This window comes from Bos javanicus, chromosome 6 (genome assembly GCF_032452875.1).
Source record: "Bos javanicus breed banteng chromosome 6, ARS-OSU_banteng_1.0, whole genome shotgun sequence".
Lineage (NCBI taxonomy): Eukaryota > Metazoa > Chordata > Mammalia > Artiodactyla > Bovidae > Bos > Bos javanicus.
In genome coordinates, this window is record NC_083873.1 from 71582605 (window position 1) to 71605458 (window position 22854).

General features: G+C 35.5%; 1 protein-coding gene across 12 annotated transcripts in view; it reads left to right on the plus strand.

Annotated features, from left to right (window-relative positions):
* Positions 1-22854, plus strand: part of EXOC1 (exocyst complex component 1) — a 53350-nt gene that overhangs the window by 24419 nt on the left and 6077 nt on the right. For 5 of the 12 annotated variants that reach the window (XM_061420224.1, XM_061420216.1, XM_061420221.1 and 2 more), the window contains 8 exons: positions 1535-1684; positions 7879-7984; positions 12322-12366; positions 13641-13804; positions 14367-14474; positions 15922-15998; positions 16520-16748; positions 20549-20732. In XM_061420224.1, coding sequence (XP_061276208.1) covers positions 1535-1684; positions 7879-7984; positions 12322-12366; positions 13641-13804; positions 14367-14474; positions 15922-15998; positions 16520-16748; positions 20549-20732 — 1063 coding nt within the window. Of the gene's footprint in view, positions 1-1534; positions 1685-7878; positions 7985-9015; positions 9043-12321; positions 12367-13640; positions 13805-14366; positions 14475-15921; positions 15999-16519; positions 16749-20548; positions 20733-21386; positions 22823-22854 lie in introns of those variants that run through there. The other 7 variants (XM_061420227.1, XM_061420220.1, XM_061420226.1 and 4 more) reach the window with 3 other exon arrangements.

The window sequence follows — 22854 nt, forward strand, 5'->3', positions numbered from 1 at the left end:
AGTAGAAAGCTTCGAATAATAATATATGTAAAAGAGCTTTGTTAAACTGTAAAATTCTTTATAAATGTTGATTCTTCCATTTTGCAGAAGAGGTGAAGGTTTTTAATTGAAGAGCTTTCCTGACATTAAATAATATAACTTAACATGCAGTGACCTGAGTAAACAACTATTGAAGAACATAAACCATGATTTTGAGTCTTGAATCATTGAAAAAATTAATGAGGAAGAGTGGGATAATGGAAATATATCTAATATTATTATTAATAAGGGCAGAATATTTGAAAAACATTTATCAGCAATAATAAGTTTGTCAAATACTCCTTCCTTTTAGTCAGTGTAACTTAGTTAAGACACAATTTGGAGACATTAGCAGACTTAAAACTAATCTCTATCTGTGTACAGTATCTAATATCTGTGATTCAGTGGAATCTCAGTCATCCTGATGTGGCAAACATTTCTGAAATGTAATGTTTGTATTGACCTTCAGCAATTTTTGAGTCTGGTTAAAATTATTTTGTTTGGCATGTTTTTAAAAGAAAACAAGTGAGACTCACGTGACTAAGGTTCAGATTCTAGCCTTCCTCCTGTGTGACCTGTGTAAATCACTTAACTCTTTGAATTTCAGTTTGTTCTATTGGATAAACTGATCTACTGGATCCATATACTCTAAAACAAAGTCAGGATGCATTGTCTGTCTCAGGCTGTTTGAAAACTTACTAATTTATATAAGTCATGTCAAGGATTAAAAACAAAATTATATAGTTGCTTGTTTAGCAAATTAATGGAAAAATTAAAATTACATTAATATTAGGGATTATCCTGGAAAGGGCTTCCCAGGTGGCTCAGTGGTAAAGAGTCCACCTGCAGTGCAGAAGACATAGGTTCAGTCCCTGGGTGGGGAAGATCCCCTGGAGGAAGAAATGGCAGCCTACACCAGTATTCTTGCTGGGAAATCCCATGGACAGAGGAGCCTGGCAGGCTTACAGTCTATAGGGTTCTCAAAGAATAGGACATGACCCAGCAACTGAGCACCAAGCGCTATCCTGGAAGGCCCAGGAAACAGTCATCTATAGTCCTTCCTAGTTCTGAAATTCTGTATCCTGTGTATTTTCATCTGCTGTTTTAAATATTGTAGACTCTAATGAAAATATCATAGATGTAGACAATTTGTTCTGAATGACTTCCCCTGTTTGGTGTGTGTTTCTTAGTAACAGTTTATATCATGATATTTATTTGCTTAGTAAATTGTAAAATGATAGGGGAGAGGTAAACTTAATTAAAACATTCATTCTCAGCTACTTTAAAAGATAAAATGAGTCGATTTATCAGAGAGTCATCCTTGTGTGTTTATGACTGTTTTATGGTGGTGGTGTTCAGTTTGTATACACACATGATAAAGACAAGTAAGTACTCAGTTCTTATATTTCTATGTTGTTTTTGCTTGGCCATGCTTGATCATTATTAAGGATGTTTAGTTACAACAATGTTTCTTTATACTGTCAGTGATATTTATGTACTTATTTATTCACTCTAGGGTCATGATCAGAGTTCAACTCTTGCTCAGCACTCTGTTGAACTGACTTTACCTAATCATCATCCATTTCATAGAGACTTACTGCGATATGCCAAGCTGATGGAGTGGCTAAAGAGTACCGATTATCGAAAATATGAGGGACTAACAAAGGTATGGATTTGACGTCAGTTACTCACTGAGTATAGAGCATTATCTTTTAGAATCGAGAGGTCATGTGTTCAGTTCCGCAAGTGACATGAAACACTGTTGTATATTCTTAGACAAGCAGCAAGTAGTTGAATTTCTGAGCGCTCATTAGCTAGGGAGAACATTTATTTTATTTACTTGAATGGAGAATAGCTATATTTTGAACTTCAATATAGTATTAGGCCATACTGCAGCTTGAAGCATCATTCAGTTTAAATAATTATTTCCTGAGTTTCTTTATGTGCAATATAAAAACTAGAGAGTATGAAGATATTTTCAGTGAGGCATTTGCTTTCTAAGAATCTGTAATCTATTCTTTTAAGCACATGCAGTATGCCTCTTTATTAAACAAACACTCCACTGTTCCAGGCACATAGAAACATAGGTATTTCTGTTCCTGACTGTGGAACACACTAGCTGGAAAAATTGGATTATCATATTATGGTACATCTCTTTGTCAGTCACCAGATTTTCACTGTGTGCCTCTTTTGTACTCACTGTAATCCATATGTAAGAATAAGAAGTGGCTCCCACATATGCTCCTACTTCCAGAGAGCATCAGGTCTGCCAGGGAAGAACAATTATACTTAAAACAGCTGGCCATAGTTAAGTGCTAAACTGGAAATGAGTTTAAATGTATGGCAGTTTAGAGAAAGGAAATTCATGACCTGAAGCCACAGGAGAAAACTTCATAGAAAACATTGGATTTGACCCTTTTCCCAGGACTTTAAGAAGGCCAGGCTGACTGAAGCTGAAATTCCATATTCTAGAAGAATGAGAAGTTAGGTTAAAAAATCTGAGCTGTGAGTCCTAACAGCATTCTTCACACATAGGAAAAGACTTGATAGGGGAAACTAATTAAGAACCTAATATAATAATAAACTGAAATGAAATCTTGAATGAGGAAGATGATAATAGGAATAGAGATTATAAATCACAAGAGAGAATCCAAAAACAAGGGACAGGATGGTGCCAGACTTGTGAGACGTAGAGGTTAGAACAGTGATAAATACCACTTGGGCTTCCCAGGTGGCACAATGATTAAAAAAAATCCACCTGTCAATGTAGGAGATGCAGGTTTGATCCCTGGGTTGGAAAGATCCCCTGGAGAAGGAAATGGCAACCGACTCCAGTATTCTTGCCTGGAGAATCCCATGGACGGAGGAGCCTGGTGGCCACAGTCCACTGGGTCACAAAGAGTTGGACATGACTGAGTGACTGAGCACACACGTACACACAGATGTCTGCAGTTGGACAAGAGAAGAGTCATTCATACATTCACTTAGCAAATGAATTGAGCATCTATTGTGCGCTAACACTGTTGTATGCGCTAAAGATAACAGCACTGAAGAAAACAGGCGAACGCTTGACTGTTGAGAGTACGTATTCTAGTGGAGAAGGGCCAACACAAAAGTCAGTTTTGTAGTCTGCTGGAAGGTACTGCTGAGAGCTCTAGAGAAAATAAAGCAGGGAATGCTGGGACATCAGAAAGGTTGCAGTTTCAAAAAGGATGGTCAGAGAAGGCAACATTTGAGGACACATTTTAAAGGTAAGCAGGGGTGAGCAGTGGAAATTTCCGAGGAAAGCTTTCCCAGCACAGCACAAGTGCCCCAAGGCAAGAGCAACCTGGAGCACTGGAGGAGCAACCAGGAGGCCGTTGTGGAGGGAGCACAGTGAGCCAAGTTCAGGATTAGAAGGGCAGGCGTGAGAGGTGAGGTGGGCCGGGCAGATCTGGAAGGCACTGTGCACCATTGTTAAGAATTTGGTTTTTACTTTCAGAGAGATGAGGCGGGGGAGGGTGTTGATGGGCTTTGAGTAGCAGAATGACATGATCTCACTCATTTATATAAATGGCCATTGTAGCAGGAACCCATGGGTTCAGTACTCTACTGTTGTGTTGTATTCTGATTTGTTTTGAGTCAGCAGAATTCTGATTTGGAGATAGCTTACAGAATAATATTTGTGTGACTGGAATCTTTGCCTTCTGAAGTTTTAAGGATTAATACTGTATTTTGAATAATTAAATATTGTTACATCTTAAGAGTTTTGTGCCAACAAGCGCTTTGTCCCCTAGTGAATATTCAAATGAGTAAAATAATCAATAAGCTTTTTGCCTGATTGTGTTCTCAGTGAATATTATTGCCCTATCTTTATATATATATGTATCATTCATGAATGTAATATAAAGTGAAGAAGCAAGACAGTAGCCAATCTAGCACTGAATTATGGAATCATTCTCTGCTCACAGTATATTTTAAATTGACAATATTGATGTGCTTTTTTAAATGAAATTATCTTATTTCCAAGGAATCTTACTTTATCTTGTGTTTGAACTTGTGACAGACCATGCAGTTTTATGCCTGATACTCTAATTTGGTTGCTCAAGTGTTTTCAAAAATAGGAATTTTATTAATATGACAAAGAAAGGAATGAAAGGAAATGGAAAGAAAGGAATGAAAAAAGGAACCTGACAAATCAGTGTTTCTTTGGTAAGAAATAGTAATTAAATCCAGATACTGTTTATACGTCATACTTCCCAGGTAGTGTGCTAGTGGTAAATAACTCACCTGCCCGCACAGGAGACATAGGAGACCCAGGTTCAGTCCCTGGTTCGGGACGGTCCCCTTGAGAAGGAAATGGCAACCCACTCCAATATTCTTGCCCGGAGAATTCCATGGACAGGTGAGCCTGGTGAGCTATATAGTCCATAGGGTTGCAGAGAGTTGAACCCAGTTGAAGTGACTTACACTCACCTTTGTACTTGGTTAGTTGTACCCAGCTCACACTTTTTGGCAGGACCAGGAAAAGCTTGTCTTCATTTCTTTAGGGATAAGAATAACTAGGCTCTGCCCCAACTCTACTTATGGCTGAATCTAAGCAAACCCCTGATCTGGGGTATATGTAATTAGAGCCTAAGGAAAATACAGGTGCATTGGACATGTAATGAGCTTGGCTGCCCAGAATCCCTTCTCCCTAGCTGGGGCTCTGATTATGCATGTAGAGCGGTTGATCAGGTCCATCCATGTTTAGGTAGGAACGATCTTTCCTCTCCTAATAGTCCCCTGCGGCCAACAGTCTTGAAGACTGCTCAGACATCGTCTCTCAGCCTCAGTCCTATATTTGTAAATATAGAAAATGAAACATGGTGTTATCCATAAGACTTTACAGTGAGCACAAAATAAAGTTGGAAATACCGCCTGAGATAACAGTACTTAAACTCAAGATAGTTGGATTTTAAGTTAGGTGCTGTATACAGGGTGCTAAGAAAAATACGTACAGTGAGAAACATCTTTCTGAATTTAGTAAATGAATGAACTGAGAGTCACACCTGTCTGTGGCCTTTCCCACCCCTGAGTTCTGTTGAGAACCTGGGGGAAGGTATTCAGTCATTTGAATTGTATTGAAAAAGAAGGTGATTTTTGGTAGTCTGCTCAAATCACTGTTTTCAAAATAGCAAAATAGCTGTTTTGAGACTGTTTAATTGCTTGGGTAGTAGTGTGCACTTAATTTAGGTATTGGAATGCAGTCTGTTATATTGAGTGAGTTGAGTAGAAATCTAATGATTTTATGAATTATAGGTTGATCAGTCATTTACATTGATTTCCAGTGATCAGTGTTTTTGTGAGAATTTAAAATTCAAAGAATGAGATGCAGAAAAAGTGAAATAGGAATAATTTTAGGGTCTGTTTAACTTTAGATTTGCTTTTGAAGTTACACACAAAGAACACAGGAAAAAATTTCCTATTTAACTTTACTTACGGAGAATCTGTGGGAAATGTATGTGGCATACAAATTGGAATAAGCAGGCTTTATATTATGTTTCATCCAAAAATTTTTTATAAGGACATATCTATCTATAAAATATCTAAATATATCTAATATCTAATATATATTTATATATTTATAAAATATCTTAAAAAATCAATAATGAACTATGAATCAGTATACAGATAATTTAAATGATATACCTTTGAAAGTTACATCTGATGTTTAAAGCAAAGTAAACTGTTCTAAAACTGGATGTGTTTGAAATTGAAGTGTAGATTCCGTGATAAATTTAAAAGAATAACTAGGCATAGAAGTTTTTCTGCTGTGGATTTATTTAAATTTAGTGAAACTCTACATAAGGCATTTAACATAGGATTTGGAAAAATACATGGTCTCCCACTGTTGAATCTTTTGTAAGGGTATAAAATATTTTTGTATGACAGTAAGCATATATGATGAGGGAATGAGTTTGCCTATTAAATAATAGATGTTTTCATTTGAACTAGAATAAATTTTGTTTTTTAAAAATAAATTATTTGATTATGAAAACTGTAAGATGTAGTAATTAAATTCTTATGAAAGTAACCTATTTTGGGTTAATTTAATACCCCATGCTGGCAAGGTATGGTAAAACTCAGTGTACTGCTTCAATGTCATTGATACTGTCTGTTGGTATAATAATTTTTAAAACAGCATGGCAACATGGAGGAAGAGTTAAAAGATCCCTTACTCTTTGGCACTGTAATTTTACCCTTAGGAAATTATTCCAAGGAAGCAGTTCATTAGAGATGAAAAGCTTATTGTAACATTGTCCATCACAGCAAAACATCGAAACCACTTAAGTAGTCTGTATTAGGAGGATGGTTTACTAAATTGAGAACATCAACAGAGCGTAATACTGTGCAGTCATTAGTGTATGACACTGGAAAAGCCTGATTGTGCTGACCCAAATACCCTATATAGTATGAATGCAGCTATATTTAAAATACATGAAAGGTAATGTGTAAATTACCATTGGATCATTGAAAAAACAAGAGAGTTCAGAAAAACATCTAATGCTGCTTTATTGACTACGCCAAAGCCTTTGACTGTGTGGCTCACCACAAACTGTGGAAAATTCTTCAAGAGATAGGAATAGCAGACCACCTTATTTGCCTCCTGAGAAATCTGTATGCAGGTCAAGAAGCAACAGTTAGAACTGGACATGGAACGACAGACTGGTTCCAAATCAGGAAAGGAGTATGTCAAGGTTGTATATTGTCACCCAGCTTATTTAACTTATATGCAGAGTACATCATGTAAAATGCCGGGCTGGATGAAACACAAGCTGGAATCAGGATTGCTGGGAGAAATATCAATAACCTCAGATATGCAGATGACACCATCCTTATGGCAGAAAGCAAAGAAAAACTAAAGAGCCTCTTGATGAACGTGAAAGAAGAGAGTGAAAAATTTGGCTTAAAACTCAATATTCAGAAAACTAAGATCGTGGCATCCAGTCCCATCACTTCATGGCAAATAGATGGGGAGACAGTGGAAACAGTGAGAGACTTTATTTTTGGGGGGCTCTAAAATCACTCCAGATGGTGACTGCAGCCATGAAATTAAAAGAGGCTTGCTCCTTGAGAGAAAAGCTATGACCAACCTAGACAGCCTATTAAAAAACTGAGACATTACTTTGCCAACAAAGGTCCATCTAGTCAAAGCTATGGTTTTTCCAATAGTCGTGTACAGATGTGAGAATTGGACTATAAAGAAAGCTGATCACCAAAGAATTGATGCTTTTGAAGTGTGGTGTTGGAGAAGACTCTTGAGAGTCCCTTGGACAGCAAGTAGATCCAACTAGTCAATCCTAAAGGAAATCAGTCCTGAATATTCATCAGAAGGACTGATGCTAAAACTGAAACTCCCAATATTTTGGCCACCTGATGCGAAGAAGTGACTCACTGGAAAAGACCCTGATGCTGGGAAAGATTGAAGGTGGGAGGAGAAGGGGACAACGGAAGATGAGATGGTTGGATGGCCTCACCAACTCAATGGACATGAATTTGAGCAGGCTTTGGGAGTTGGTGATGGACAGGGAAGCCTGGCGTGCTGCAGTCCATGGGGTTGCAAAGAGTTGGACATGACTGAGCAATTGAACTGAACTGAATGTATAAAAGTGAAAATGTGAGTTTGATTATTCAACTTCATATTTTTATAAATTGTTAATATTATGATGCCAGTTCAGTTTTTTAAAAGATGGAAAATAGCCTTCTTATGTCCTCTGAAATGCATCAAATATTTTAAGACCACAAATTCAAATTAAGCACAAAGGATATGGGGGGATTGAGAAATGGAAATTATCATATTTGTTTTATTAATGAGTATGTGTTGTTTTCACTTTTAAGAATTACATGGATTATTTATCACGACTCTATGAGAGAGAAATTAAAGATTTCTTTGAAGTTGCAAAGATCAAGATGACTGGCACAACTAAAGAAAGCAAGAAGTTTGGTAAGCTTAGGCATCTCAGTCCCCTTGTTTGTTTTCTATTCTATTAAAAATTGCTTTATTTGTGACAAATAATTTTAAGACTTTTTAGACAAGATGGAAGGAGATACAATAGAATTAGTAAAAGAATAAATCTAATGCATTGGTTTATATGTTTTTCATGGAAAAAGTATGTCTCTAAATAGTTACTTTTACTGATTAAAATTCTGCAGTATGTGAATTTGACAGCAATTGTAAATACATGCCATGTCTCATAAAAGTACAGTGCACCTCATATCCGCAGATGCGGAACCCGTAAATGTGGAGGACCACCTATGGGACTTGAGCGTCCATGGATCTTGATATCCACGACAGGTGCTGGAACCAACCCTGCACAGATACCAGGGACAACTGTATATAGTCACAGAAGAAGCAGTTGGCCAGAAAATGAAGTGCAGTCTGGTAGAGAAAGTACTAGATTAAGAGACATATGTTGAAAGTTCAGCTTCTGATTTCCTAAAAGACCTTTTATAACAGTTGGAGGCAAGTCTGTGATCTCTTAAGTCATTGCACTCCACAAGGAGGTGAAAGTGATTCCTAGCTTCTTACTTCTCACTGGCTATTTTGAATCAAAAAGAAAGTTTCTAAGTGTTTTCTCCCCTGTGAAGGGGCTATACAAATGTCACCAAAGTTTCTCCTGTAATTATACTTTATTTTTCTGAAGAGTTATTTTTGAAACAAGAAGTTTTTTTGTTGCTTCTAAATATGTTAAATAAACAAAAAACTTGATTTAAAAGGATAACCAGTGAAAGTATCAAGTTGCAAGGAAATGATTTGCCGAGGCCACATTCTGCTCTTGCATGTACCCATCTCTGGACTTCTTTTTGGATGGAGTTCTGTGCCTATTGGAGTCAAAACCTGGCCTTAAAGGGCTACAGTGTGTCCTCTGTGTCTGCATAGTTCCCCTTTAGAACCATGAGTTTAGCATTTGCTTGTTGAAAGGAGCCTGTGCCCTGATTGAAATTGATAGTTCACCTTTCCATTCTTTTCTTTAGGACAAAGAAGACTATCTTTAGTAGTGGGTAATTATTTTGTGATTCACTGGTTTGTGGTTTTTTTTTTAATACAACACTAATATATTGGTGATACTAGTTCAGATTTTTTAAATGGTTTGAATCTGTGTATTATACTTTGGTAAAGATACTGATAAAAATATTGGGACAATAGGCTTTTGGAAACAGAAATGCTAACTCATCCTAAAGGTTAATTGTTCTTAAACAGTGTGTTTATATCCTTGTTAATGTTTCACCATGGATATGTTAAATCAATTTTTCTTTTTAGTAAACAACATATTAATACAGTTACGTGTTTAATGTTTTCATTTAGTATATTTGTCATCACTTGTTACTGCAATAAAAGGGAAATCTTTCTAAAACTACCTCCTTGGGAGGTTATTAATGCCACTATCATAATATTAATTTATCAAGCCTAAGATTCTCATTGAGATAAATGACATAATTGAAATATAATTTAAATCAAGTACAATAGTATCTTAATGGTATCATTGCATTAACCTAAAACCTTGATTTTTTTCCTTATCCCTTGAAGTTCTTAAATTATCTTGTTAAAAAAATTTTAATTAACCTAAGACAAGTTTAGAAGATACTTTTAAAACAGGGTTAAAATTACATCTCTTATATGTATCTATTAAGCAATAAGGAATAGGAGAGTAACCAAAAAATTACAGTTTCTATTACTTTGATGTTATCAGTTACAAGAAAAGAAAAACTAAATAATAAACAGAATTCAGAGGATAAAAACTATTTTGTTCGTCTTTGAAAATGTAACTTGTTGGTCAACATTTAAAAATAAATTTCAAGTAAATACAAATGACTTCAGAAGTTCTAAATAGGTAGAATGTAAACTTTTTAAAGATACCTTTTCAAGGATTCAAATTATGTTTAAATCAGTTCTTAATAGTAATTACAATTAAAAGAGAAACCTAAAATTTGGGGAAGATAACTTTTCAGTGGATCAAAATTAAGTAATTATGAATAAAATTTAAATTTGTTTTGTTTTTTCCTTGCTCTGAAAATGCTGCGTCGTAGATACTAATAAGAATAGAAAGTCAGATTGAATGTGTTTTACAAAAGGAAATTGTGTAGACAAAATATAATCGTAGAGATTTAGGGGAATTCTCTCTTTTTGAACCATTCTTTACTCAAGTCTTTAACATTTACTTAGTTCAGATAATTTAAAATAATGTTAAAATGCCAGTAAACTACTTTTTCTTTGTGGTAAGGTTTTTATAAAGTCTTTGCCTTTTTTAGATCTGAAGGTTTACCCTGATATCTTCAGAGGTGTGGGATTGTCCCCCCAAGATTGATACTTTGGTGTTTTTTCTTTTGTGCTCCTCAGATGTACTTAATGAAAAGACAGGCAAAGGATATTTAGTAATAATTTTTTAAATCGCTCATTTTTTTCTTTCTACTACTAAGATAAGACACACATGTGTTAGTTGAGCCCATTTACATAATAACTTCCTTATCTTTATTAACCCAAAACTTAAAAAATGATATGCCAGAAACTTTTTTTTTCAGTGTTTCTCCACTAAATTAAGAAATCTTGTTGATTCCAAAGAGAGTCTTGAACACAAGACTAAATTCAGTCCTGACTGGAAGATTCATTCAGTAAATATTTATTAATTACCTATTATATGATAAGCCGGAGAAGGCAATGGCACCCCACTCCAGTATTCTTGCCTGGAAAATCCCATGGATGGAGGAGCCTGGTAGGCTGCAGTCCATGGGATCGCTAGGAGTCGGACACGACTGAGCGACTTCACTTTCACTTTTCACTTTCATGCATTGGAGAGGAAAATGGCAACCCACTCCAGTGTTCTTGCCTGGAGAATCCCAGGGACGGGGGAGCCTGGTGGGCTGCTGTCTATGGGGTCACACAGAGTCGGACACAACTGAAGTGACTTAGCATAGCATAGCATTATATGATAAGCACTGCTCGGTACTGAGAATGCAGCATAAGCAAAGACCCTACCCTCTTGATGCTTATACTCTAGCAGAAATTGTTTAAGGATATTTAAAATTTATCGGAATATTGTTACTTCTTGCTGATAAATAATACAGACTTTTTTATGAGTCCAAATAGGGCGCTAGTAGTAGTTATTAACTACTTTAAAAAAGAAAAATATATGCATTAGGCTTTGCTCTGAAACTGGTGAGCTTAGTAGAGTGACACCTTAAGGCCACCAGAAGGTACTGTTCAGATTGACCAGCTAGTGGCTCCAGCGCATCCCTCCCTACTGGTCGCTGTAATGTCCAGCCTTATCATTTCATATTCCTTTAAACTTCAGGCAGACAAGGCTGGGAAGATTTACATGTTTTTTGCTGTGGCAAATTAGTAGTTTATACTCGAGCTTTTGCCTAGCGATAGCAGCTATCACTATCCCTGTTTGGCAGGAGTTGACACATTGTTTTCTATTTCTTAAATATTTCTAGAGTTATATTCATTAATTTTCTGTTTTATTCTGTAATTTCTTTCTTTGCCTTTCAAATTAGCTTCTCATTTGGGTTTAGAATGTTTCACAAGACGATCTCTACAATTGATCTAACAAATACTAAAGAGAGGTTTTAGATAAAGGAAATACCAGATGACTCTGAAAGAGCTCCAGTTCCCACATTAGACCTGTTCTCTCAGCTTTACCCTTCTACCTACCCATCTCCCAATAATTAGTATTTTGATACATATGTTTTATTCTGTGTTCACAGAGCCAGTTAAGTTACTAAATAGTTTAGCTTATTATTCTAAAATGGTTTTAAAACCCCACTCATAATTTTTTTATCAGAGGGAGTATAAAATTATTTAGTACAGTGGAGATTCCTTCCAAGAGCTTTCAGTGAATACAGGATTGTTAATGCATTTAATGTTTAAATGTGCAACTTCATTCTACTAAATTTTCACTGTATTAAATTATTTACTTGAACTCTGTTTTCTTCAGAAATCAGAACTTGCAAGTATAGTCTTTAAATTTAAGTACATCAGCTTAGGAGACTTAAAAACATCATTTAAAAGTGTGGGGGAGGTTTACAAATGTAGATATTTTTACCTGAATATTTGCATAAAATAGTACATTAAAAGACTAGTAAAGTCTTTTCTCTCATGTAATTTCTCAAGCAGTAGCTGACCAACTAAACATACGTTGCATCTCTCGTTACTTGATGCTCATGGTTCTTTGCATGTGTCTTTTAAACTAGAGCTTTAACTTCCTCTTGTGCATGGTTTGTGCAAATTGCAGTTTATTAACTTGTCTTTGTCTTTGATGCTTGCAACCTAATCCATCACAGCTACACTGCCTCGAAAAGAAAGTGCTGTCAAACAGGAAACAGAGAGTGAGTATGCTTAGTGTATTAGTAGGTATTCTCAATGCATGTTTGTTTAATGTCTAGAAATTAGTTACTTATCTTGAAAAAAGTTACACCAGAAATATTGATTGCTCTGGGTTGCCAGGTATTGATGAAAGAAAACCAACAGAAAGGAAGTGGTATGACTATATCCAAGAAATATGTAATATGGTTAAACATGTATGGTGGGTAGTCAGAAATTTATATAAAGTCTTAACCATTATACTTTTGTTTTCAGGCTGTGTTTAGAAACTATAAAATTTCTTGTATGTGTGGTCAGATTTTGCATAATGAAGCCAAAGTTTGTCTCTAACTATATATCATATTTTTTATCACTTATTTTATTATTTGTCCCTTCTGACCATTAGCAAATAATACAGGTTAGCTGAGAAATAGTCAAGAAGAATAAAAATGTTTTACTGTTTAAATTTAATTCTGAATAAAAATATCACATTTGCTTGTAAAAATAAAATCCTTTAATTATTTGATGTATGTAGGATATTGTCCAGACATATTGTTCTCATTTTTCCTCATGGCTATTATGGATACCTGTGTTTATACCTAAAATCAGATGTCCCTTATTAATATAGTTAATACCGTATGTGTTATATTTTAGTTGTATTTTAAATACAACAAATATTCAGGGTTTGTTTTTTTTTCTTTTCATTTTGTTTAGTTTTTAAAAGAACTTTAATCAGTTCACTTGCTGAAAAAACAAGAGTGTCTGAGTTCAGGAATGTATTGAGTCATGTGTAATTGACATTTTTAGTAGGGCAAAAATAATTGAGTGTTGGTAGTTTCATATGGTTCAGCCTAATATGTTGATTTAATGTAGAGGCAAATAACATTGGAATATGGCAGTTTTTTTCTAGAAATACAATCATCATGTTAGCTAGTATTCTAGGGGATCAGTGACTTTCATCCATAGTCATATCTTCTGAGTGGAAAAGAAATCCTCATCTACTTTAGAAAAATCATCAGGCAACTGTAATGAGACTGGGCAGGGTACAGTGTGATCTTTAAGATCCCTTTCAGTCTTATTCTGTGATTCTGTATGATTTCACCTATCTTTACATATGCTCAGAAGTAGAACACAAATCTTAATGAAAGAGAAAGACACTCTACATCCTTTTCATATGGTAGAGTTGTGCCCTAACTAATATGAGCCCTGGAAGACCAGGACAGTAGAAGAGAGCCCTGATTTATGCCATGGATCTTTTATTCATGAAGGTCACAACTTTTAAAGTTTTATCATTTCTTAGGTCTTCATGGAAGTTCCGGGAAATTAACTGGATCTACTTCTAGTCTAAATAAACTCAGTGTTCAGAGTTCAGGGAATCGCAGATCGCAGTCATCTTCCTTGTTGGATATGGGAAACATGTCAGCCTCTGATCTCGATGTTGCAGACAGAACCAAATTTGATAAGGTAAAATAAAATAACACATGTTTCTTAAACATTACTGTCAGTTTTCTAGCACCAGTTTGTTATTGCTTTCATTGTGTTCAAAGATTTGGGCTATATTGACTCTTTTAATTATCCATGTCTTACTTTGCATTTCTGAATCTAAAAAAAAAAAAAATACTGGTCAAATGGCAACTGAAATGTGATTCATCAATTAAATGACATAACAGCTTTATTAAAATTTGTTATAAATCATAAAGAGCTTGCATTGTCAATCCGGTTATTTGAGTGACTACAAAGAGGAAACAACTTTTATGAAGCTAAATTGTTTATAAATAGTTTTATCTCTATGTTCCTCTTTTCAGATTCCAAGTGAATAATTGTTGTCAGTTTTGTTTTAGGTATGTTCTGACCCTGTTATGCCTCATTAATACTGCATTGTCCTGTCAATCTTGGAAGTATTTGTTTGGGGGATTCCATTAAGATTATAGATAAAGCTTCCCTGGTTGCTGGAGAAAAGTAAATGGGGAATGTTATTTTAAGCATTTTGTTCAGTTCTTTGTAGGATCATTTTGGTTTTCTTCAGATCTTTGAACAGGTACTGAGTGAACTGGAGCCCCTGTGTCTGGCAGAACAAGACTTCATAAGTAAATTTTTCAAACTGCAGCAACATCAGAGTATGCCTGGAACTGTGGTATGGGTGACATTTATTTATTAGCTCATATTTATGCTCTGTATCATAATTAGCTTAATCAATATGTTGTCATAATTTCAATATCAGAACAGAAAACATTTACATTGTAAGGATATTTAAAATAATTTTTATCATACAAGATAATAAAAAAAGGGATAGGGTTTGGGCATCTAATCTAATATTCTAGACTATCTTAGGCCTAAACATTCTCCAAATTGATGAGTGGGGGAAATGTCTAAGTTTACTTGGCAAAATATATTTTTAAAGAGCAAATGTATTGTTTTAGTGATCAAGAAAAAGTAAATAGAATTTAAAAAATTAAAAAATTATGTTTTAATGTATATTTGTTGTTATTTAGTCGCTAAGTTGTGTCCGACTGTTTGCGACCCCGTGGACTATATAGCCCACCAGGTTTCTCTATCCATGGGATTTCCCAGGCAAGAATACTAGAGTGGATTGCCAGTTCCTTCACCAGGGGATCTTCCCAACCCAGGAATTGAACCCGTGGCTCCTGCATTGGCAGGCAGATTTCTTTACCGCTGAGCCACCAGGGAAGCCCCCGTGGTCTTAAAAAAATAAATGAAAGCAAGAAAGAAAAAAATGGTGAGGCCTCAAATCAGAATCTTTCTTATGGCTTTCTTACTCTGAGACCTTAAACTAATTATTTAATCCCTATTTTTCCTCATCTGTGTAATGGGTATAATAATGCCTATTGAACATGGCTCTCTGGTAGCATAATGTAAGAAAATAAAATGAGACATTTGCTAGAGTATTTAGAGGGATGGTATGGGGAGTTCATGTATAATTTTTTTTAATTAAAATTGAAAAAATTAAAAAAAAAAATTAGAAAAAAAAAAAAGAACTTAAAAGCACAATGCAAATCGAGTGGTTTTTTAAAAATTAAGATGATCTTTAAAAGAACCAACATATAAAAACAGTCCTCAAATGACTGAGAAATTAAGTCTTTCAAATGGTTAAGGGATTTGTTCTTATAGATGGTATTGCTAGTAAATTTGTTAGTTTCTATAAGAACTTCTGGCAGCATTTTTTATGCTCGAGTTTTATTAGAATGATTTTAATTTTCAAAATTCTCCCTTGAACACGTTCCTAGATGTTTTCAGCTCTTTATTAAGTTGCCCTCTCATTCCTACACTCCCTCTGAGTCTCCTCTACCTTTCTCTCCCACCCCACCCCCCTGAAATGTGCTCACACACAAACACAATTTCTCATTCTCGGGTAAAATCTAAAAACAAAGCTTTTCCTGAACATTCTGAAACAACATATTAAATTATATAATTTCATTGATAATACTACCTTTAAAAATCATTATTTCTCATAATATATTCTCTCCTAAGAATTTTAAGACTGAGCAGGCTATTGCTATATAAACTAAACTAGTCAATTTGTTAGTCTTTTATTATGTAAAGTACCTGAATAATTTTTGCAGACTGAAGGAGAGGACACAGATGGAGGAACTTTGTCACGGCAACATAATGCTGGCACACCACTGCCTGTTTCATCTGAGTATGTGTTTGTTACTATCTGTTATTTATTGTGAAAGAAAATAAACTTTCAATTGAGCAGAAAGGAATACTGCCCAGTGAGGAGTCCAGATTTCTGTCCATAACTGACAACACTTGGAGCACCGATCTGTGTGCCCAGTGTCTTACAGAACATCTCAGTGAAGTAAAATTGGTGCTATTTATGGCTCTTCGGCTTTTCTTTGCTCTTGTAATCACACAAATGCAGTCAATTTTGATGTTTGCTGGTAGGAAGTAGCATTTGAATTATAGTGTATTTCTCAGAAATCACAAAGCACGTTTCCGGACCCAGTTCTACAAAGGACAACGTTATTTTGAGTGATAAAATGCAACCTCAAAAAAAAAAAATGTTTATATTGGAAACCATTCTAGAATAATTAACTATTTGGACAGTGTTAGTTGAAATATCAAATTTTAGTCATTTGTGTATACTGAGGAGATTAAAGTTAAAGGTGAATACACCTGAAGCTTGTAATAACTTTTCTGTTTTGTATTTCTGAACAGGAAAGATATGATCCGCCAAATGATGATTAAAATATTTCGCTGCATTGAGCCAGAACTGAACAACTTGATTGCATTAGGAGACAAAATCGATAGTTTTAACTCCCTTTACATGCTAGTCAAAATGAGTCATCATGTGTGGACTGCACAAAACGTGGACCCTGCTTCTTTTCTGAGTACTACATTGGGAAATGTTTTGGTGACTGTCAAAAGGAACTTTGACAAATGTATTGTAAGTTGAGTTTTTTTTTTTTCCCCAATAACTTAGAACTCTTAACCATTGTAAAATATCTATGTGTGTGTGTGTGTGCGTATGTATATATATATATATATATTTAAAAGATTTCCAGCTTTCCACCAGGGGATCTACTGTTCATATCCCCCAAGCCTTGAAGCAAGGTATTGGCTGCAATATACAGGAGCAGGGTTAGTTGGATGGTGCTGTGCCAAGTAGTATCCCATCTACACTGTGAATCATGGCACGTTCTGGAGTAGCTGACATAGAGGCAGCAGTTATTACACTTGAGATCCACTAAGTGACTGAAATCCCAGTTGACTGATTAGTGACCATAGATTTAATGAAACAACTGAAACTTGAATTTATTGTTTTTCTTCTTTTAACATATTACAATAGGATAATTAATATTTGGATTATTTAAATTGATTAAAGTATTTTTTTTTTTAGTTTAATAGCTTTAATCATATTGCTTTAAGAATAAATTGTTCTTATGACAACTTTTGGCAGTTATCATTTTTCTCCTTCTAATAGGAAAAAAATCATTAACTTTATTTTTTCTGTTAGGTTTTGGTAAGCTCATAGATATGAACAGGATTGGGCCAGGTTCTAAAAGAGTTTCATTTTATTAATATATTTAGTATTAATATGTAAAAGTAGGTATTCATCATCTGAATTATTCTACTATGTAACCTCTGAATTAAATCCAGTGCTTGAATAGCCATAGAATAATGAGTGAGTGAAAGTCGCTTAGTCATGTTTGAGTCTTTGTGACCCCATGGTCTGTAGCTTGCCAAACTCCTCTGTCCATGGAATTAACCAGGCAAGAATACTGGAGTGGGTAGCCGTTCCCTCCAGGGGATCTTCCCAACCCAGGGATCGAACCCAGGTCTCTCTTTTGGCAGGCGGATTCTTTACCAGCTGAGCCACCAGGGAAGCCCATAGAATAATGAGAGAATAATAAAAATATTAAGGGTAATCAAAATCCACATCATCTTTTATACTTTTTAAAAATAATATTTACTGATTTCTGAAAGTTTAACAGCCATCCGTAGAAACTTAAATGTCCTCAACAGACTTGTTAACCCTCCTTCCCCTCCAAATGATTACACTGGCATTTGAAATATGAAATTTGGCCACTTATCCTCTTCCCTGCTCAGCTTTCTTCAGAAGTGATGATAAACCTGTAAGGTCTGATTGTAAGCTGATAGCCAAAAGGAACATAAAGAATTACTAAAGTCTAAGATAATGAGTCCCATGTGACATAGAATAATAGCTAGGACACTAATCATGAGAACACTATACATTTTTAGACTATGAAGATTTTGTTGCTCTTATCAGTGAAATAAAACTATTATATGAAACTTTAATATCTCTCTCAATCCAGTTGAATGTAATTATTAAAAGTGTAAGATATAATAGTGTCAGGTAGAAGTAGACATGGGTTCAGATGAAGTGCTTAGCACATTGCCTGGTACAGAACAAGAGCTCGTAACTGACCGCTTGTAATGGTGATGATGGTGACAGTAGTGAAAGTGAGGTCGCTCAGTCATGTCTGACTCTTTGCGACCCTATAGACTGTAGCCTACCATGGTCCTCCATCCATGGGATTTTCCAGGCAACAGTACTGGAGTGGGGTGCCATTTCCTTCTCCAAAGGATCATCCCGACCCAGGGATCGAACCCAGGTTTCCCACATTGTAGGCAGATGCTTTACCATCTGAGTTACCAGGGAATAACAGTAGTAATAATAGTTTGCTGAAGAATATTCATGTTACTCTCAAAACTGGGAAGTGAAGAAATTTAGTAAAATTAACCTAGACAAAGGTATAAAGTCATGTTTTTTTCCTAAATTGCATGTATTTCTGAAAGATTTTGGAGAAGGCAATGGCACCCCACTCCAGTACTCTTGCCTGGAAAATCCCATGGATGGAGGAGCCTGGTAGGCTGCAGTCCATGGGGTCGCTAAGAGTTGGATACGACTGAATGACTTCACTTTCACTTTTCACTTTCATGCATTGGAGAAGGAAATGGCAACCCACTCCAGGGTTCTTGCCTGGAGAATCCCAGGAACGGGAGAGCCTGGTGGGCTGTCATCTATGGGGTTGCACAGAGTCGGACACAACTGAAGTGACTTAGCAGCTGAAAGATTTACCTTTTGTCACTAAAGGGAGAAGGATGGTTCCTTCTGTTGGTTGTCATCAATCTGCTTCTTATTTTAACTCAAGTCTTTTCACAGTGTCCAGTCAGTTGTGTGTGCTCAGTAAGTGTTACATGTTTTGGTACTTGGGACAAGATCTGGACCTGAGGCATACATTGAAAAAGTAGTGAATGGTTCTGTGTGTATTGAGCCAAAGAATGAATGTCAGACAACTGCAGAAAGTGGAATAGATAGCATCTGAATTTAGTACTTTCATCTGGTGGCCAAGCCCAAAGTGTTCTTCAAGGAACAGGGCTAAAAAGATTAGCCTACCAAGAACTAGAGATAAAATTAGAAACATATCAAGTAATACCAAGCTGGACACTGCACTCCAGTACATTTCTTACCTGCATTTACTTTGCTTTTCAGGATTCCTCACACTATAGTGATGTGGTTTTGTACTCTTTAACCTTTGAAAATGATATGATGTGGGTGTCTCTTCCTTATTGTATATTCTTGCCTTTTTTGTCATAGATTAATTAACCATAGAAGGATGGGTTTATTTCTGGGCACTCTGTTCCATTGATCTACATGTCTGTTTTTGTACCAGTACCATATTGTTTGATGACTATAACTTTGTAGTATAGTTTGAAATCAGGGAGCATAATACCTCTGATTTTGTTCTTCTTTCCTGAGCTTGCTTTGGCTATTATGATCTTTTGTGTTTCCATACAGGTTTTAGAATTATTTGTCCAACTTGGATTCCTTTTATTTATTTTTCCTGTCTGACTGTTCTGTCTAGGACTTCCAGTACCATATTGAACAAAAGAACAATTACTTTTCTAATCTCTACATGTCATATGGTTTTCAGGTTATACCCCCAGAATCTCAGCACAATGAAATTTTAGGTAGGAGTTGAAAATGATTCAACACTTTGGCAATGTACTTCTTACTGCGGATAGAACTAGATCCCCTGGAAGTACACAGAATCATAATTGATTATTTTGAACCAAAGTGTCTATTCTGTCTATGTGTCTATTTGTAATTTGTATCCATCTTACACAAGTACTTTGCTATACAGATTTAGAGTAAACAACTAATAGATACATGGAAAACTATATAATACAAATCCACAGTAGAAATACCTATTCTCCTTCTCTGTTCTCATACCCCCAAAATATAGAACTTCTCTATCCAAACGAATTTTAGGCTGTTGAGATTTGGAAATGGTTGTGGTTCTCAACTTGACTATATAGCCACCAACCAGAAATAATCTTGAGAGATCCTGTGTGTGCTCTGGTATCTGCTCTGCCCCAAAATGGGCAATCACTATATACTTACCTTTTATAAATGATAGAAGTGTTCATTGGTTGTTTTTACTTTAAACAAAGACCTGACGTTCACAAGCTTTGAGTGCATTTTGTTTTGAATAATTTGGATTTTTTTCCTTGATTTTAGTTTCTTAATATATATGTACTTTTTAATCTCTAGAAATAGTTTTTCTTAGTTATCCGTATTGTATTAATCTTTGATTAGTAAATGTCCAAAATGTTCTAGGTATTACATCATGCCTTTGTGGTATATATATTTGCTTTTAATTGTATGTTCTTTCTAGGTTGCTTAGCTATTTTTCTCCCTTGTTTTCTGCCTAACTTTAGAGTAACCAAATAAGGCAAATGGAAGAAGTAAAGATCTCAAAGAAGAGTAAAGTAGGAATTCTCCCATTTGTTGCTGAATTTGAAGAATTTGCTGGACTCGCAGAATCAATCTTTAAAAACGCTGAGCGTCGTGGAGATCTAGATAAAGCATATACTAAACTTATCAGAGGAGTATTTGTTAATGGTAAACTTTTGTTACATTATGAAGAAGTTTTTGGTGGTGGTTTTCTTTATTTCTGATATTTTTGGTTGGTTGTTTTCATTATTTCTGATTAAGTTAGAAGTTGGGGGACAGATGTGTTCATTATTTTCCATAGTCTATAGTCTTTTTTGTTTTCTGAAATTAAAGAGTTCTTAAATTTGAAAATCAAACAGTATGTAAAACCCATTTGTATTTACCAGGAACTACTTATATTTTAGGGTTCATATGGGCTATCACTATGTAAATTTTAAATTCATTTTTTAAACACAAAAATGACCTCGTGGATTACATTTGCATTTTAGCAAGAGTCTTCTCGAGATGATCAGCAGTGATGTCTGTATGTGTGTGTGCTTAGTCACTCAGTCAGGTCTGACTCTTTGCAATACCATGGACTGTAGCCCACCAGGCTCCTCTGTCCATGGGATTTTCCAGCTGAGAATACTGGAATGGGTTGCCATGCAATCTGCCAGGGGATCTTCCCAACCCCAGGATCAAACCCAGGTCTCCTACATTGCAGGTGGATTCTTTACCGTCTGAGCCACCAGGGAAGATCAAGAATACTGGAATGGGTAGCCTATCTCTTTTCCAGGGCATCTCTCCGAGCCAGTAATTGAATCTGGGTCTCCTGCATTGCAGGCCAATTCTTTACCAGTCACTTCAGTCGTGTCCGACTCTGTGCGACCCCATAGACAGCAGCCCACCAGGCTCCCCCATCCCTGGGATTCTCCAGGCAAGAACACCGGAGCGGGTTGCCATTTCCCTCTCCAATGCATGAAAGTGAAAAGTGAAAGTGAAGTCACTCAGTCGTGTCCGACCCTCAGCGACCCCATGGACTGCAGCCCACCAGGCTCCTCCGTCCATGGGATTTTCCAAGCAGAAGTACTGGAGTGGGGTGCCATTGCCTTCTCCGAGCTGAGCTACCAGGGAAGCCCAAATTAATGCTAAAATAGTGTAATTCATCATCTATGTCACATCATACAGTTAAGTTACAGAAACAGTGTGGATGTGTTTAATTTGAAATAAATGATCTGACTGCATCAATTCAGGAATTTTTAAAGCTAAAAAAATAACAAAAGTAGAATTATCTCAACAGTTACAGATAATACATTTTTGGTGGAAACAGATTTAGGGGAAAGATGATAAATTATATGATTGAATGTTTATATAGTTGATATTTCTTTTAAAATTCAAAGTAGCTTTGCTTTGTCTGATTATAAAGTAGTATATGCTCATTACATACCCCCCAAAATCAGCAAACTGACTTTAAAAATCAAGAAGAAAGTAAAGGTAATTTATAATCTCATCATACAAAGGTAACATTTAATTTTTACATGTCTAAACTTTCCAATATATCTCTCTCCCTGGTATATATGCACATACGGTGTGTTCTGTAATTTTAAAATGTTTTATCATACCTTACACACTGTTTTGGAACCTGCTAGACTCTATGATTCTAGTGTCTTTCCTTGTCTACTAATGTAGATAACCATAATCACTTTTAATGATTACATAGAGTTACATCTTTCATTATTTACTTAGCAAATCTTCTGTTACCAGGCATTTGGTTTGTTTCCAGTTTTCTGTGTATTTCTGTATATTGTCCAATAATTTCCCTAGGATCAATTACTAGAAATAATTACTGGGTCGAAAGTTTTGTGTCTGTTGAGTTTCTGCCAAATAACCACACAGGAAGATTATACCTGTTTAGTCCTTTGAGCATTTGGTGAAAGTTTCTATCACATCTGCCTCGATACCCAGTATTTCTCAGTATTATCAGTCTTGTTATCCTTCATTAACTTAGAAGGATATAAATCAGTTTTGCTTATGGTATGTTTTACTGTGTAAGAGCTTCCAAATTATATGTCAGGTTTATTCATCTTTCTCTTTATGACTTCTAAGTTTTGGGCCATTCTTAGAGAGTTCATACTGTCACAGAATTATTTTTTTAATTAGGTTCATTTTTCTTAGTACTTAAGATTGCATTCATTTATTTGCTTTTAACATTTTAAGCACTTGAACCATTTAGAATTTGTTTGGCTAAAAGATGTGAAATAGGAATCCAAATTTATACATATATATATATATATATATATATATATATATA